This window comes from Vicugna pacos, chromosome X (genome assembly GCF_048564905.1).
Source record: "Vicugna pacos chromosome X, VicPac4, whole genome shotgun sequence".
Taxonomy (NCBI): Eukaryota; Metazoa; Chordata; class Mammalia; order Artiodactyla; family Camelidae; genus Vicugna; species Vicugna pacos.
Window position 1 is genome coordinate 42610048 of NC_133023.1, and position 18416 is coordinate 42628463.

Consider the following 18416-nt stretch of genomic DNA (forward strand, 5'->3'; position numbering starts at 1 on the left):
CTACTGCCATTAGTAAGGAAGGCTCAGAGTGACTTGGTAGTTCAAGATTGTCAGTTTCGTCTGGGACCAAATAGATGTCCCCATTTCAAGTTTCAGGGTCCCATTCTTTACCAGTCAATACCATAACTTTCACATGAGAAACTCGTCAAGACTGTGAATTCAACCGTCATTGTAATTCAACAACTTAAACAATTAAATGTTGTGTTTGATGTTCAGCAAGATTAGCCCTGTCACTAGGCATCACGAAAGCTCTCTGATTCTTCAATTGTGACTTGAGCTGAGAAATTAATAGACCTAAGCTTGTTATTTTCTCTTCGTAAGTGTTCAGGTGCATTCTAAATAATCCATCGCACATCACAGCCTTCATAGTCATGATCATGGCCATAACAGTCAAGGGCAGTGGCCGTTTCGGCTTCCAAGGCATGTGCTTCAGCTGGCACTTCATTACAATCAGCCGTAGGTTGATTAATTGAATGCCATGGATTACTAGCATCCACCTCATTGGCAAGGAGTTCAGCACTATGCGTAAGCCCAGAGGCGTGAACTAACCAATTCCAAAGTCCCATCTCTGCAGATCTATTTCCTGGCACCACTCCTGGTAACAATTCTGTATCAGTCCAAGTCCTATCTGGAGAGAGGAATAACACAGTAATTTGAACAGAGAAAGTTAATATAAGGAATCACCAATAATAGGGGATTGGAATAATGAGGGATTGGCTAGTGAGATGACGGGAATTCTAAAGAATATAGGAATGGCAGATATAAGAAGTACTTACTATCTCTAGGCTGAAATAGAATGCCCCCAGGGCTGAGATCCAGATCTTATTGGAGAGGCACAACTGTAGTTCACTGAATGGCAGAGAAGTCATTGTGGTGCTGCATTGGTGGAAATTCTCAGAAATGTGCCTGCTGGTGGGGCAAGAGAAAGCTGTTCACTGAGTGCTTCTGGCCTCTGTGCACCACCGGAGCCAGGCGCTGGGGAAGCTGTGAGTGCTTCAGAGGTCCAGGGGCATGCTGCTTGCTGCCAAACTGCCTGATGGTGAGTGCTGGGGTGAGGGGAAAACTGCTGGCCACGGAGTACTGCTGGCCACCACGCACTGTAGAAATCAGGTCCTGGAAGAGTTGTGAGCCCTGCAGGAGTTTGATGCTAGAAAAAGCCATGCAGGAAGAGCCTGCCAAGCGAGCACACGGGAATCAGGAAGGAAACCTCTTTTTCTCCTGCAAGATCTCTCCAGCACCCTCTACTGAGAAAGTTTCAGTGCCAGCTGGCAAAGGAAAAATAGTTAAAATATGCTTCATTGTCACAGGCAGAAAGGGTGAATTTGGAGTAGAGAGGCAATAAGTTGATAACCAGCACATCATGGATCAAAGAAGAAAGCCTGAGAAAAATTAGAAAGTATTTTGAACAGAATTAAAAGGAAAATATAGTGTATCAAAATTTATGGAGTGCAGCGGAAGGCAGTGCTTAGAAAGAAATTTATAGCATTAAATGCTTAGAAAAGAAGAATAGTCTCAAGGGGAGGGTATAGCTCAGTGGTTGGGTGTATGCTTAGCATGCACGAAGTCCTGGGTTCGATCCTCAGCACCTCCGTTAAAATAAATAAATAAATAAATAAATAAATAAATAAATAAATACCTAATTACCCCCTTCTCCCCCCAAAAAAAACCAAAAAAAAGAGAATAGTTTCAAATCAATGACCTCAACTTATACCTTAAGAAATTATGATAAAAAGAGGAAATTAAACCCAAAGTAAGCAAAAGAAAGAAAATAATAAAGAGCAGAAATCACTGAAGTAGAAAACAGAAAAACAATAGAGAAAATCAAAGAAACCAAGAGCTGGCTCTTTGGGAAGATCAATAAAACTGATAAACCTCTAGCCAGACTGATGAGGGGAAAAGGAGAGAAGACCCAAATGACTAATATTAGGAATGAGATTTTGTATAACACTACAGGTCCTACAGAAACTAAGATAATAAAAGGATATTACAAAGAGTATTATACTCATAAATTTGACAATTTAGATAAAAGAGACATATTCCTTAAAAGACACAAGCTACTGAACTCACTCCAGAAAAAGACAATCTGAATAGGAATATGTATTTAAAGAAATTTATTTTGTAGTTTAAAACTTTTCTACAAAGAAAATCAAATGCCCAGATGGCTTCATTAGTGAATTTGACCAAACAGTTAAGGAAGAAATAATAGCAGTTTTATACAAACTCTTCCAGGAGATAGAAGAGGAGTGTATTAATTAAATGTATATTTTATGTATTAATTAAAGAAGACTGTATTAATTAAATGTATATAATTAAATAAATTAAATGTATAAATTAATGTAAAGTATTACAAAGGAGATAGAAGAGGGAATGTATTTTCTATTGCTGCATAACAAACTTAGTGCTTTAAATCGATATCCATTTATTATCTCAGTTTCTGTATGTCTGAAGTACAGTATAACATGACTCAATTCTTTGTTCAGGGTGTAACAAGACTGAAATCAAAGTGTTGGCCAGGCTAAGCTCTTGTCTGGAGGCTCTGGGGGAAAATATGCTTCCAAGCTCATTTTTGTTGTTGGCAAAATTCAGTGTTTGCAGTTGTGGGAATGAGGAGTCCATTTCCTTGCTGGTTATCAGCTGGGGCTGCTTTAATTTCCCAGAGTCTAACCACATTCTTTGCCATGTGGCCCCCATCTGTCTTCAGGCTAGCAACAGTGTGTCAACTGCTTCTTGTCCTTCTGATTTTGGACCTTAATTACATCTACAAGATCCCTTCACAGCAGTACCTAGATCCATGTTTAATTAAATAACGAAGAAAAAGTATGTATACACCAGGGTCTGGGGATCTTGGGGGCCATCTTAGAATTCTGCTTAGCACCAGGAGGGTACATTTCCTATGAGTTCAGTGTTACCCTGATCCTTATATTAAAACCAGAAAAAAGAAATCCCAGCAAGTTATTTTGTGGATATTGACAAACTAATTCTAAAATGTATAATGGAGAGGCAAAAGATCCAGAGTAGCCAAGACAATATTGAAGAAGAACAGAGTTGGAAGACTGATGCTACCCGATTTCAAGACTTACTATAAAACTACAGTACTTAAGACAATGTGATATTGGCAAAAGAATAGATAAATAGATCAGTGGAATAGAAGAGAGAGTTCAGAAATAGACCTACATAAATATAGTCAACTGATCTTTGACAAAGGAGTAAAAGTAATACAATGGAGCAAAGGTAGTCTTTTCAACAGACTGCTGAAACCTGTCAGGATGGCTATTATTAAAAAAAAGAAGAAGACAGCAAGTGTTGGCAAGGATAGGGAGAAATTAGAATCCTTGCACAGTGTTGGTGGGACTCCAAAATGGTGGACTACTATAGAAAGACAGTATGGCAGGTCCTCAAAAATTAAAAATACAACTATCATAGGAGCCAGCAATCCCACTTTCTAGTTATTTATCCAAAAGAATTGAAATCGGTATCTCAAAGAGGTATGAGCACTACATGTTCATTGCAGCATTATTCACAATGGCTGAGATGTGTATACAACCTAAATGTCCTTTGACAGATGAATGGATAAAGGATATACATACAATGGAATACTTTTCAGCCTTTAAAAGGAGGAAAATTCTGCAGTATGCAACAACATGGCTGAACTTTGAGAACATTATGCTAAGTGACATAAGCCAGTCACAGAAGGACAAATGCTGCATGAATCTACTCATATGAGGTATCTAAGGTAGTCAAATTCATAGAATCAAAGAATGGAATGGTGGTTATCAAGGGCTGGGGTGAGAGGGAAATGGCGAGTTACTAATCAATGGGCATAAAGTTTTAGTCAAATTAGACAAATAATGTCTAGAGAGCTGCTGTACAACATTTTACCTATATAGTTAACAATAATGATTTGTACACTTAAAAATATGTTAACAGGGTAGATCTCATGTTAAGAGTTCCTACCCACACACCTACAGTCAATCTTTGACAAAGGAGGCAAGAATATACAATGGAGAAAAGACAGCCCCTTTGGCAAGTGGTGTTGGGAAAGCTGGACAGCTGCATACCAATCAGTGAAATTCGAACTCTCCCTCTCACCATACACAAAAATAAACTTAAAATGGCTTAAAGACTTAAATATAAGACAAGACACTATTAACCTCCTAGAAGAGAACATGGGCAAACCATTCTCTGACAAATTGTAGCAATGTTTCCTTGGGTCAGTCTCCCAAGGTAATAGAAATAAAAGTGAAAATAAACAAGTAGGACCTCATCAAACTTAGAAGCTTTTACACAGCAAAGGAAACCACAGACAAAACAAAAGGACAACCTATAAACTGGGAGAAAATATTTGCAAAAGATGTGACTGACAAGGGCTTAATTTCCAAAATATACAAACAGTTCATACAACTCAATAACAAAACAACAAAAACCAACCCAATCGAAAAATGGGCAGAAGACTTAAATAGACATTTCTCCAAAGAAGACATACAGATGGCCAATAGGCACATTAAAAGATGCTTAACATTGCTTTTTATTAGAGAAATGCAAATCAAAACTACAATGAGGTATAACCTCACACCTGTTAGAATGGCCATCATTAAAAAGTCCATAAACAATAAATGCTGGAGAGGGTGTACAGAAAAGGGAACCTTCCTACACTGCTGGTAGGAATGTAAACTGGTGGGGGTCATTATGAAGGACAGTATGGAGGTTCCTTAAAAAACTGAAAATAGACTTACCAGATGATCCAGCAATCCCACTCTTGGGTATATATCTGGAGAAAACTCTAATTTGAAGAGATACATGCACCTAATGTTCATAGCAGCACTATTTACAATAGCCAAGACATGGAAGCAACCTAAGTGTCCATTGACAGATGACTAGATAAAGAAGATGTGGTGTATATATATATATATATGTATATATATATATACACACACACACACAATGGAATACTGCCCAGCCATAAAAAATGAAATAATGCCATTTGAAGTAACAATAGATAAACCTAGAGATGATCATACTGAGTGAAGTAAGTCAGACAGAGAGACAAATATCACATGATATCACTTATATGTGGAATCCAAAACATGATACAAATAAACTTATTTACAAAACAGAAACAGACTCACAGGCATAAAAACAAACCTATTGTTACCAAAGGGGAAATTTGGGGAGGAAGGATAAATTAGGATTTTGGGATTAGCAGATATAAACTACTACATGCAAAATAGATAAACAACAAGGTTGTATTATATAGCACAGGGAACTATATTCAATAGCTTGTAATAACCTGTATTGGAAAGGATATGAAAAAGAATATATATATATAAAACTGAATCACTTTGCTGCACACCAGAAACTTAACACAACATTGTAAATCAACTCTACTTGTATTTTAAAAATTTAAAAAAATTAAAAAGAACAATTCATAAACAGAAAAATGGATAAACTGAACTGAAATAAATAGATGAACTGGCTTAACACACACACACACACACACACACACACACACACAAAAGAGTTCTTATCACAATAAAATAAATGGTGCTAAACAACTGGACATCCACATGCCAAAAGAGAAATCTAGACTCAGATCTCACACCCTTTGCAAAAATTAACTCAGACTCAAGTGTAAAATGCAAAACTAAAACTCCTAGAAGACACCATAGGAGAAAAATCTAGATGACCTTGGGTTTGGCAATGACTTTTTAGATACAACACCAAATGCATGATCCATGTAATAAATAATTGATAAGTTGGACTTCATTAAAATTAAAAATTTCTGCTCTGTGAAAGACAGTCAGGAGACTGAAAAAACCAGTCACAAACTGGGAGAAAATATTTGAAAAAGACATTATCTGGTAAAGGACTATTATCCAAAGTATACAAAGAATTCATAAAACTCAACAGTAAGAAAATGAACAACCCAGTTTAAAAAATGGGCTGAGCTGCAGGCTACCAGAAATGAAGCTAGGATCTTCCATGTCCAGGCCACTGGATGCTGGAGGCAGTCAGGTCATGGACTGTATGCTCCTGGCTGCCTAGAGCTTCAGACTGCACGAGGCCAGGGGTCCTGAGGACTCTGAGACAGTGCAATCCGGAACCCTTGAGGAACCTGAGCCAGAGCTGGAAGCTGAGGCCTCTGAAGGGGCTGAGCTGGAGCTGGAGCCCCAGATGGATCCAGAACCAGCGCCAGAAGCAGAACCAGAGCCTGAACTGGAGCCAGAAGCCACCTTTGGGGTGGAGGATGAGTCTGAAGATTCCTGAAGGCCACAGCGCTGACAAGCCACTCCACGCCCTAGCAGGTTAGGATCTGGGATTCTTCCTTGGCGGAGTCAGATGCCACCAAGGCTCAGCATCACTGAAAGTGAATAAACTGTGGAGGGTCAAAAAAAACGGGCCAAAAACTTTAACAGACATCTCTACAAAGAAGATATACAGATGACAAACAAGCATATGAAAAGATGCTCCACATCTTATGGCATTAAGGAAATGCAAATGAAAACAATAATGAGATGCCACTACATACCTATCAGAATGGCCAAAATCCAGAATGCTGACAACACCAAATGCTGACAAGGATGTGGAGCAACAGGAACTGTCATTCATTGCTGGTGGGAATGCAAAATGGTACAAACACTTTGGAAGACAGTTTTGGCAGTTTTGTACAAAACTAAATATATTCTTACCATACCATTCAGCAATAGCACTCCTTAGTATTTACCCAAAGGAGTTGAAAACATATCCACACAAAAACCTGCACTTCGATGTCTACAGCAGCTTTGTTCATAATTGTCAAAACTTGGACACAGCCATGATTGTCCTTCAGTGGGTGAATGGATAAATAAAGTCTGGTACATCCAGACAATGGAATATTATTCAGTGCTAAATAAAAATGAGCTATCAAGCCATGAAAAGTCATGAAAGAAACTTAAATGCATATGACTAAGTGAAAGAAGCTGATCTCAAAAGGCTACATACTGTATGGTTCCAACTATATGACATTCTGGACAAGGCAATATTATGGAGAAAGTAAAAAGATCAGTGGTTGCAAGGGCTTAAGCGGAAGAAGAGAGGGATAAATAGACAGAGCACAGAGGATTTTCAGAGCAGTGAAAATACACTGTATGATACTGTAATGGATACCTGTCATTACACATTTGTACAACACCAAAAGTGAACCCTAATGTAAACTATGGACTTTGAGTGATTGTGATGTGCTAATGTAGGTTCATCAATTGTAACAAATGTACCACTCTGGTGCAAGATGTTGTTAATGCGGGAGGCTATGCATGAGTAGGGCCAGGGAGTGTATGGGAAATCTCTGAACCTTACACTCAATTTTGCTATGAATCTAAAACTGCTCTAAAAAATAAAGCCCACTACAAAAATAAAACTATTATAAGAAAACTACAGGTCAAATATCCCTCATAAACATAGATACACAAATGAATGGATAAAGAAGATGTGGGAGATATCTATCTATCTATCTGTCTGTCTATCTGTCTGTCTATCTATCTATCTATCTGTCTGTCTATACACATAAACAATGTAATACAACTCAGACTTAAGAAAAGAATGAAATCTTGCCATTTGTGACAACATGGATGAGGGTATTATGCTAAGTGAAATAAGTTGATGAGGGCATTATGCTAAGTGAAATACAGAAGTTGAATTATAATGTTGTGCACATGAACCTTACACAATGTTGTAAACCAAACCTCAAAAAAAAAGAGGAATAGGCAGTTGTGGGGATTCTTTCACAATGCATACAGATATCAAATCGTCATGTTGTACACTTTGGATATATTATAATTTTATTTGTCAACTATACCTCAATAAAGCTGAAAAAACCCCTATAAATACATGAATTTTTAACAAAATTTGAGCAAACCAAATCCAACACAACATATGAAAAGGATAATACATAACGACCAAGTGGGATTTAATCCCAGGAATACAAGGTTGATTTAACTCTTAAAAACCAATCAGTGTAATACATTGTATTAATGAACTAATAAAGGAAAACCATATGATCATCTCGATTAATGTCACTAAAGCATATGACAAAATCCAATATCCATTTCTGATAAAATTAAAAAGAAGCAAAAACAGGCTCTTAGAAATGTAGGAATTTGGGGGCTTCTTCAACCTGATAAAGTGTACCTACAAAAAAGTACAGCTAATTTCATTCTTAAAGGTAAAAGACATAGTGTTTTCACCCTAAGATCAGGAAAAAGGTAAGGATGCCTACTCCTACCATTTCTATTTAACATTCCGCTGGAGGGTCTAGCCAGGGTGATAAGGCAAGAAAAAGAAATAAAAATCAGACTGATTGGAAAAGAAGTAAAACTGTCTTTACTTGAACACAAAATGATTATCTATGTAGAAAATCCTATGGAATCTACAAAAGAGCTACCAGAACTAATAAGTAAGTTTAGCCAGATTGCAGGATACATGTTTAATAGAAAAGAAAATTGTATTTCTATACATTATCAATAGTCAGAAATTGAAATTAAAAATATAATATGATAAACAATCCAATCCAAAAATGGGCAGAAGACCTAAACAAGCAATTCTCCAATGAAGACATACAAATGGCCAATAGATACATGAAAAAATGCTCAATATCACTAATTTCAGAGAAATGCAAATGAAAACTACAGTGAGGTATCACCTCACACCAGTCAGAATGGCCATTATTAAAAAGTCCACAAACGATAAAATGCTGGATAGGGTGTGGAGGAAAGGGAACCTTCTTATACTGTTGGTGGGAATGTAGTTTGGCGCAGCCATTATGGACAACAGTATGGAGATTCCTTGGAAACTAAAAATAGACTTATCATATGAAACAGCAATCCCACTCCTGGGCATATATCTGGAGGGAACTCTAATTCCAAAAGACACATGCACCCCAATGTTCATAGCAGCCCTATTTACAATAGCCAAGACATAGAAACAACCCAAATGTCCATCAACAGATGACTGGATAAAAAAGATGTGGTACATATATACAATGGAACACTACTCAGCCATAAAAAAGAGTAAAATAATGCCATTTGCAGCAATATGGATGGACTTGGAGATCGTCCTTCTAAGTGAAGTGGGCCAGAAAGAGAAAGAAAAATGCCATATGACATCATTTATATGTGGAATCTATGATATGAAAATATGATACAAATAAACTTATTTACAAAATGGAAATAGACTCACAGACATAGAAAACAAACATGGTTATCAAGGAGGAAGGTTGTGGGAAGGGATAAATTGGGACTTCGAGCTCTACAGATACTAACTACTATATATAAAATAAACAAGTTTCTACTGTATAGTACAGAGGATATTTTCAATATCTTGTAGTAACCTGTAATGAAAAAGAATACAAAGAGGAATGTATGTATGTTTATGTATGACTGAAACATTATTCTGTACACCATAAATTGTCACACATTGTAAACCAACTATATACTTCAATAAAAAATGGAAAAAATATAGTATTATAGAAAGAAATTTAGGAAAATGCTTAGGGAAATTTTAGCAAAAGACTTGCAAATCCTTTCTACTGAAAAGCACTAAATATTTCTGAGAGAAATTCAGGAGCCCTACATATATGGAGAGATATACCATGTTTATGGATTGGAATATTGTTGCAATGTCAGTTCTCAAATTAATCTATAGATGCAATGAAATCCCAATCAAAATACCAGGAGGATTTTTTGGGGGGGGGGTGTATGAAAATTGACAAGATTATAAAATTCATATAGAATGCAAATGACTTACAATAGCCAAAGCAATATTATAAGAGAAGAACAAAGTTGGAGGGCCTAATGCTACCTGATTTCAAGGCTTATTATAAAGCTTCAGTAATCAAAATGGCATGATATTAGAATCAAGATAGACAAATACATCAATGGAACAGAACAGAGTCAAGAAAGGGTGACAAGTTACTAACCCCAAGAGGCTTAAAGGGCATAATTAAGATGGACTATAACAAATATAACTAGTCACCTATTGACTGAAATCATCTCCATCTGTTTCCTGCAATACATTTGTGCACATTTGCACATCAGCAAATATGTATCTAGCGTTAAAAGAGGTTGGTATGGGTCAGATCCTGAAGGTGGCAGGGGATGTGACTTTTTTTTTCATAACTGCATATGCAGTGTCTAGTGTTTGGTATCTGGTAGGTAACAAATTAATATTTCTTGAACTGATAAACCCCATGAGAGTCACACATAGGTGCATGATCTCTGAAATGCAGAATCACAGGTGCAGACTCTTGTAGATATAGCCACCTGTTAATACAGGCTGATGTTTACCCAGTGCTTCCTGTGGGCCAGGCACTGTCTTGAGCTTCAGACAAGCATTGCTTCATTTTATGCTCCACCAAGTAGAAATGATTTGTGTTCTGCAGATGAGGAAACCGAGGAACAGAGAGGGTCAGTACTTTGTTCAAGGTTACATGGCCAGTAAGTGGCAGAGCCAGGATTTGCACCCAGGCCAGTCTGAGCCCACTACCAAAAGACCCAGGACACACAGAGACACTTTTTGGCTACAAGAAACCCAGTTCCAAACACAGAAGCAATCCCATGTGGGCATGTGCTCACGCCTCTCTCTCTCTCTCTCTCTCTCTCACACACACACACACACCCTTGTCCCAGAACATAGACACCCTTAGTATTGGCCAGTTTTTCACATCAGGCATTGACTGACATTCACACAATCACCAAGCCCAAGGCACCAGATCTCGGCCAGCCATGGTCACAGTCACACTCCTACTCTGGAATCACAGACGCACAGTAACGCGCCCCTGCCCACACCCATTCGGTTACACACAGTCACGTACACAGTCATATCCAGTCATACAATCACACAAACTCCCCGACACAGAACTAATGCCCCATCCCCCAAGTTCTCCAGTCACACTAACACAGAATCACCGAGGCTGATTTTCCAGGAGAGGCGGTCCCAGGGAGGGACCTCGGAGCTGCCCCGGGAGAAGTCCCGCGCGGTTGCTGGGCAGAGCGCGCCTAGGCGCCACGTAGCGCTCTGCCAGTGGCTGGAGGTCCAGGCAGCCCCGCCTTCTCTGCCCCGGCGGAAGAGCCAGTGGGTCACCGAGGGCTCGCCCGGGACGTGGGATTTTCAGTACCAGAACTGGCGAAGTCCAGGGCACAGTTGGAGGAGTTGGACGGGTCCTCACTGCGGTAGGCGTGCTGGGCTGGGCAGGATGCTTCTAGTTTCCAAGGATTGCGTCTAGGAGGGGAGGGGGCAGGGCATGCCCACTGAAACTAGGCTATTAATTTTTAATTGCAGAAATACATGGCCACGGTGAAAAACAGACAACGAAAACACCACCACCACCACCACTACAGTAATACAGACAAAATCTCAAGCATCATTTTGAGGCTCTCGCTCACCTCAGGTCTCCAGTCCCCTATCCCCTTAACAATGCCTTGTGCCCACCGACCCATCCCCCCAGTTCCCTCATGCATGCATAAGCCTATTAAGGACTCTTTCCAGAGTCTTGGCAGGTAACTTGTGCCCTACCTGGAAGGAGGCAGCAGCAGCCTCTTGCAGGCTTTCCCGGCCCCTACTCTGGCCCTTCTCACCCACTCTCCCCGAGACAACTTGCCATCACTCACCTCCCTAGAGCCACACTGGTCTTCCTTCCAGATGCCATGTGTATCAGAGCCTTTACACTCCCTCAGCCTGGAACACTCTTCCTTTTTCTTTGTTATTGAATTATAATTGACATACAGTATTAGTTTCAGATGTACAACATAGTGATTTGATATTTTTATACATTACAAAATGATCACAATGATAAGTCTGTTACCACCTGTCACTATACAAAGTTATTACAGTATTATTGACTATAGTTCCTATGCTGTACATTATGTCCCTGTGACTTATTTTATAACCGGAAATTTGTAGCTCGTAATCCCCTTCACCTATTTCGCCTAACCCCTAGTCCCCTCCCCTCTGGCAACCACCAGTTTGCTCTCTGTATCTATAAGTCTGCTTCTGTTTCATTTTGTTTGTTCATTTGTTTTGTTTTTGAGATTCTACATATAAGTGATATCATATGGTATTTGTCTTTCTCTGTCTGATTTATTCCTCTTAGCATAATACCCTCTAGGTCCATCCACGTTGTTGCAAATGACCAAATTTCATTATTTTTAATGGCCAAGTAGTATTCCATTATGTATAAATACCACTCATCTGTTTATGGACACTTAGGTTGCTTTCATATTTTGGCAAATGTAAATAATGTTGCTATGAACACTGGGGTACATATCTTTTTAAAAAAAATTTTAGGGGGAGGTAATTTGGTTTATTTATTTATTTATAATGGAGGTACTAAGGATTGAACCCAGGACCTCATGCATGCTAAGCATGCACTCTACCACTGAGCCTCCCCCTCATATATCTTTTTGAATTAGTGTTTTCATTTTCTTTGGATAAATACCCAGAAGTGGAATTGCTGGATCATATGGTAGTTCTATTTTTAGTTTTTTGAGGAACCTCTGTACTGTTTGGAACACTCTTCCTTGAGCCCCTCCAATGGCTTATACCCTCACTTCTTCCAAGCAGGCCTTCCAAGCTCAAATGTCACCTCCTCGGAGAGGCCTTCCTCTGGCCACGATGGCTAAAATACACTCACCCTCAACTCTCTATCCTTTTACTTTGCTTTATTTTTCTTCAGAGAAGAAAATATATCATTCACTCTCTGACATATTTGTTTATTGTCTGCCTTCCCTGTTAGAATATCAGCTTCAAGATGGCAGGGATTTATATCTGACTGTTCACTGATGCATCCCCAGCTGGCACACAGTAGGTGTTCAATAAATGTTTGTTGAATGAATGAGTGAACAAAGCAGGGGGGTATAAGGAGTAGTGGTGACTGTGGGACCTGGAGGAGACATGTCCACCCCAAACCATTCATAGCAACCACACACACACATGCACACACCGTGTTGTGTCTACAAGTCAAAAAGTTTGGGCTGCCAGTTTCCACTGAACTTGTGAATATTAAAAAAAAAAACATTGACTGAAGTAGGAATCATATTATTGGCACTTTTCTATGTATGTTTTAAGATTCTTCATAGTGGCAGTACCCTTGCAGCCAAAGGCCAGGAGCGTGAACCCGCCCTGAGTCAATCATGTTGGCAGTGAGGGAGAACACACAGCGTGGGGGTCTGTGGGGCATCTCAGTACAGGAAAAGATATATCATAGGATTTGGGCTCGTGTTAGGTGATTTGGGGATGGTTTAAGGAAGTGACGTTTTGCTCTAGATTGAATATTATCCAGAATTGGGGGTAATTTTATGATTGGGTATGCCAATACATCTCTATAGAGAGGACAGACTAGAGAGAGACTTAAGCTGTAATTGGTTAAAAAAAAAACAGCAGCCACTCAGATTAATCAGGATAGGGGATGTTTGGTTTATTTTTGTGGTTTGAGGGACAATGTTTACGTATTGTCTGTGTTCAGATACGATTATGGAGTGGTTTCAATTTTGTCTTTATCACGGTCACAGAGTGGCCTTGTCTAATGTTAACATTCTGTGTTTATGTTCAACGGAACACCAAGGCCCAACTGTGAATGCCAGGCCAGCTCCCGGAAGTCGGGGGCTGCTTTCCTTTTTCTTGGTAGATTTCACAAAATTACGCATTAGAAAAGTAGTGCCAATTTCTCAGCAGCGTAGGACAGTGCCTGTTTCTTCACATTCTCTCCCACTTGTGTTAACACACACACAGACACATGCATGTGTATATAGTTCAATTTGAAAAGTGGTTTTTATTGGGCTTTTATTGGATCTTTGATTATTACAGAGGTAATAATAATTATCACAGAGGTAAGCAATTATGTATGCTTATTGCTCATTTGTATTTCTTCTTTTGTGAATTGCCTTTTAGTGTCCTTGGATGTTTTTCTGTTGGGGAGTTTGTCTCTTAGTGATTTGTAAATTAAAAAAATTATACATATAGGTAAATATGTATATTAAGGATTAACCCGTTGCCTGTTAGAGATGTACTTTTTTCCATAGATTGCCATTGCTTTTTAATTCTGCTCATGATGTTGCCGACGTTTTAGTAGTCAAATATATTGGTCTTTCCCATTATGATGTCTTTTGTAGTTTTTAGTTAACACTAATGATTTTCCGTATTCCAGATCAGTTGTTATCCACCCAAAAAAATAAGTTGATGTTTTTTATGCTTGAATCTTCCACTTGGATTTCATTTAGTGTGAAGTGTGGAGCAAACTTCAGATTTTTTTCCCCTTCTGATACTTAGGCAAGTTTCCCAAACTTAACAGTGACAAAGCTATTCCTCCCCTAACTGGCTCTTCATTTTGTCTACAGTAGACCACAGCACCCCGATATTCATGGCTGAGGCCATTCTGTCAACTCTGCCCATTTTAACTCCCACCTCGTTTAGCATGTCAGATTGTTCCCCAAAGTCTCAAGGTCAGCTATACTTGTATTTTTATGCAAATGAACAAAGTAAGTCTCTTCATTTATTTGCCTCTTTTTATGCTTCTTATAAATAAGAGTTTTGCAACTTTCTTCTTCACATGGCTCCCAAACACTGCTTCTTAAATTTATTCTTTGGTATTTTATGTTATTATTGTGAAAGGAATCTATTTCCTCTTATGTTTTCGAACTGATCATTGCTTGTATTTGAGGAAATGTTTAATGCTGCTACCCCTGCCTGTCAAGTCTCGTGTACCCATCGCCCCCTGTTCTTTCCCAACACCCACCTCCTTCCCTTCACTGAGTTTTTGGAAAACAGACTTTCTCTGTGTTGTCAGTACATGGTAAGTGCTCAATAGAAGTGTGATGGGTAATAATTGTTTCTCCAGCCGAGACATACATGTTTCATAAGTGTAGAGCCAAATATCTCAGTTTATCTGGGTTCATTTGCACCTGTGGCCCTTTTTACTCTTAAATTGGCCTGTTTGGATGACAAATTATATGATCATGCTAATTTTATGAGAAGGGGACTACTTTAATAAGGAGATAACCAGTGGTAATTGTAACACACAGATCGGTAGAGAGAATTATTAGGGGGCAAAAAGAGACATGTTTGGGGGGAAGGGTATAGCTCAAGTGGTAGAGTACATGCTTAGCATACAGGAGGTCCTGGGGATTGAACCAGGACCTCCTCTAAAAATAAATGAATAAACCTAATTACCTCCTTCCCCCAAAAACCTAAATAACTAACTCTTCAAAAAAAAAAAAAAGACATGTTTAATCATATCATGCAAGCAGCTGTTAATTAGCCTTCATGTGAAATTAGGTCTATTACTGATTCCCCTGATGCCTGCCTCAAATGCACTGTGAAATTTAATAAACCGTCCATCTCAAAGAATTATGAAATATCTCAGGTATATAAAAATTATTAAGTATTATATAGTACTATAAGGAACACTTATGTATCCAGCACCACTCCAGCTTAAATAAAACATTAATGTAGTTGATGCCCTCTGGGCAATGTACCTCTTGTCCCCCATAGCTTATCCTGAATATCATGCAGTACTTTGTCACACTCATGCAAGGGTTTTCAAACTTCCTACATGTGGATGTGGTTTTTCATGCTCTTGGTACCTATGTATATAGTACTGTTTTCCAATTTTTAAATAGGCAGTTCTCGTACTTTTTGTTTACCTTTGAGACTGTGCATGTTGATATATGCAATGGATACATTTTTACTGCTATATAGGATTTCATTATGACTTTATCAGACTATGCCTGTTGGGCAGTAACTGTTTACATGAATATTTTGTTCATTATAACCAGGCCTCTTGCTAGACTCACTTGTAAGTTATGATGACTTGATTCTCTTGGTTTAGCAAATAGTTTTCCAATGGCTGTACCTTGTTTCCTGCTTTATTGAAAGGGTTAGAACTGGCAGAACAGTGTTAATAATGGTAACTGACCATCCTGTGCTTGCAGTGTGATGTTAGCTGTTGGTCTGACGCTACCTTATAGGTAGTACCTTTACCTTTAAAAGTTGCCAGGAATAGTTACTGAGTGGTAGTAAATGCCTTACATCTATTGACAAAGTTTTTCTCTTTTGACATTGAGGTGGAGCGTCACACCATACGCATATCCCATACTGTCACATTTTTGATGGTATGCCATTAAATTAGTTTCATTTATTTCCTTCAGAAGGATTATTCCATCTGTACTTCCAACTTCCACATCCAGTTCCCTATGCTTGCATCCCTTTCAAATTTAAATGTCAGAGCTTTATTCTACTTAGACTTTTCAAAGAACCAGTTAAGCCTTTTTGATCAATTCTACTCTATTTCTGGTTATTTACTCATTTTAAAGCCCCACTGGACTCCCTACCTCACCTCAGGCCACCATCCTTTGCTTCAGCCATGCCCTATCGACTGGACTCCTGCTGCCTTGGCCTAGATTATCCTCCCCTACTTAATCTAAACTCCCATACAGCCTAATGATTCAGAATCACTGACAAAAGAAAGCCTTCCCTGATCTCCCAGGCTAGATTAGGTACTTCTGCTCTTGGCATCCAGAGACCCCCTTCCTACGTCTGGCTACAGAACTAACCAGTCCCCTCCCCTTGACTAGAAACTCAATAGCAGGGAAAGGGTTGTTCATTTGTCTTCTCAGTGGTCAGGAGGGCCAGGAGCAGACAAATGTGAACGTTGAAATAAAGCGTCTAGTAGCCATTTACATCAGGACCAAGGGATCAGCTTAAGGACACACACACCACAGCTTTCCTAGATCCACACTCTGGGAATTGGTCAAGGGGAAAGTCTTTTAAGTAGAGCCTCAGAGAATGAGAAAAACCATACAAAGCAAGTACCAATTGAGGTTATTTTTCTAACTGAATTTTTATTACTTTTTTCTTTTCCTCAAAGTCCTTAGAGATCAACTTCAAGTGCTGGATGGAGTAAGAACCACAAGAGACTGCTGGGTGACCTGTGAACAGACTGGTAGACAAACAGATGACAAAACAGAAACAATAAGGATGGGAAGACTGTTTTGGAGAGCTAGTCAAATTACTTGCTTACTAATATTTGTTTATTTCTAAAGTAAAACATTGATAAACGAAATGAAAATTTTAAACTGAGCTCCAGACTTGAGACTGTTGTAAAGGCTCACCAAATAGATCCTTCGGTTGGTTGGGTTGAGTCAATTCTCAGAATGTTTCTTACAACCTGTTTGTTTGTTCCCCTAGAGCAAGGTGATGCTTTGTCCTTGACTGTAATCTCTACACCACCACAACCCCCAAGTGCAGATCTCATTCTGAAAAAGATTCCCCTGGTTCCTGGTGGCTGCTGCTCTCTGGACTGTGGGGAAACCGACTCTGAAGGAGGAGGATGTACCAGTGTGGTGGCAGAGATGGTTTTCTGGAGAGCTATCTGGATCTTTTGTCCAGACACCTAGCATGTGCTCAAGAGTTATTTGTTTTTAAATTTGAAAAAAACTCCATTGTGAAAAGTGAGTTATGAAGAGTGCTCTTTATTTGAAACCTCCACAACACAGACGCCAATCTTGTCTCGCATTGAATCATTAGCTGTGCACATCAACACATTCCAAGCACAAATTAAGAAATGCAAACAGAACAAAAAAATATATATATATATAATTTTTCCCCTATCCAAAGGTTTCAAGTCTCAATGCAGCAAATCCTTCTGAACACAGAATCTGAGGAGCACACTGTTCAAACAGTTGGGACAAACAGGTCCCTGCAAAGGCTATTGCCTTTTTAACACATGGGGTAGGGATCATGGACGGCATGGAACGGGGAGAGGAGATGAGGAAAAGGGAGGGGGGAGAGAGAATGAGCACGAAAGGGGGAAAGGGTATGCGCTGGGGCAGCTGGGGCAGCTGGGGCAGCTGGGACACACACATGGTGAGTTGGTGGATTTCATTTATTGGTTTTTGACATTTTCTTTCTGGTTCTTTTTTGTTTTCATTTCCCCCCTTTCCAGGTCCAACAATGGTAGAAAAACCCCACAGTGGTGGGCGGGGCCTTATTAGGCCAGCCCAAAGCCTTCAGAGCACTCCTGGATGGCCAGTAGTAGCATGTGGCGGAGCTTCTCAAAGCTCTCATAGGCAGGCAAGTCCAGTTGATTAAAACTAGGGAAAGAAGAAAGATCAGTTTAGGACAGAAAACGATAAATCCCTGTGTCCCCATGGTGCCAACCTGACTTTTGCTTGCGAACTCCCAATCCTGTCCTAGCCCTGTCTGCCCTCCTCTAATCTGGCCCCAATACTGGCCACCAAGCACCTAAAACATAAACCTGACCCTGTAACTCCCTCCTTAAATACCACAGCCCAACATGAAAGCTCCAAACAGGCACTCAGGGTCACTGGTCACCTCTGCTGAGTTCTTCAGCATTCTGATCCCTGCAACTCCTCACTCTAGCCATGCTGAGC

General features: G+C 39.4%; 1 protein-coding gene and 1 long non-coding RNA gene across 4 annotated transcripts in view; one reads left to right on the top strand and one right to left on the bottom strand.

The window, feature by feature from the left end:
- The first annotated feature begins 11092 nt into the window (after window positions 1-11092).
- On the top strand, window positions 11093-17485 carry LOC140692031 (uncharacterized). Its single transcript, XR_012067619.1, has 3 exons — window positions 11093-11201; window positions 16892-16923; window positions 17212-17485. It is a non-coding gene; the product is annotated as an uncharacterized lncRNA (long non-coding RNA).
- Window positions 17480-18416, bottom strand: part of HUWE1 (HECT, UBA and WWE domain containing E3 ubiquitin protein ligase 1) — a 138462-nt gene continuing 137525 nt past the window's right edge. For all 3 annotated transcript variants that reach the window (XM_031671118.2, XM_031671111.2, XM_072956710.1), the window contains one exon: window positions 17480-18116. In XM_031671118.2, coding sequence (XP_031526978.1) covers window positions 18014-18116 — 103 coding nt within the window. In that variant the 3' untranslated portion in view covers window positions 17480-18013. The remainder of the gene's footprint in view (window positions 18117-18416) is intronic.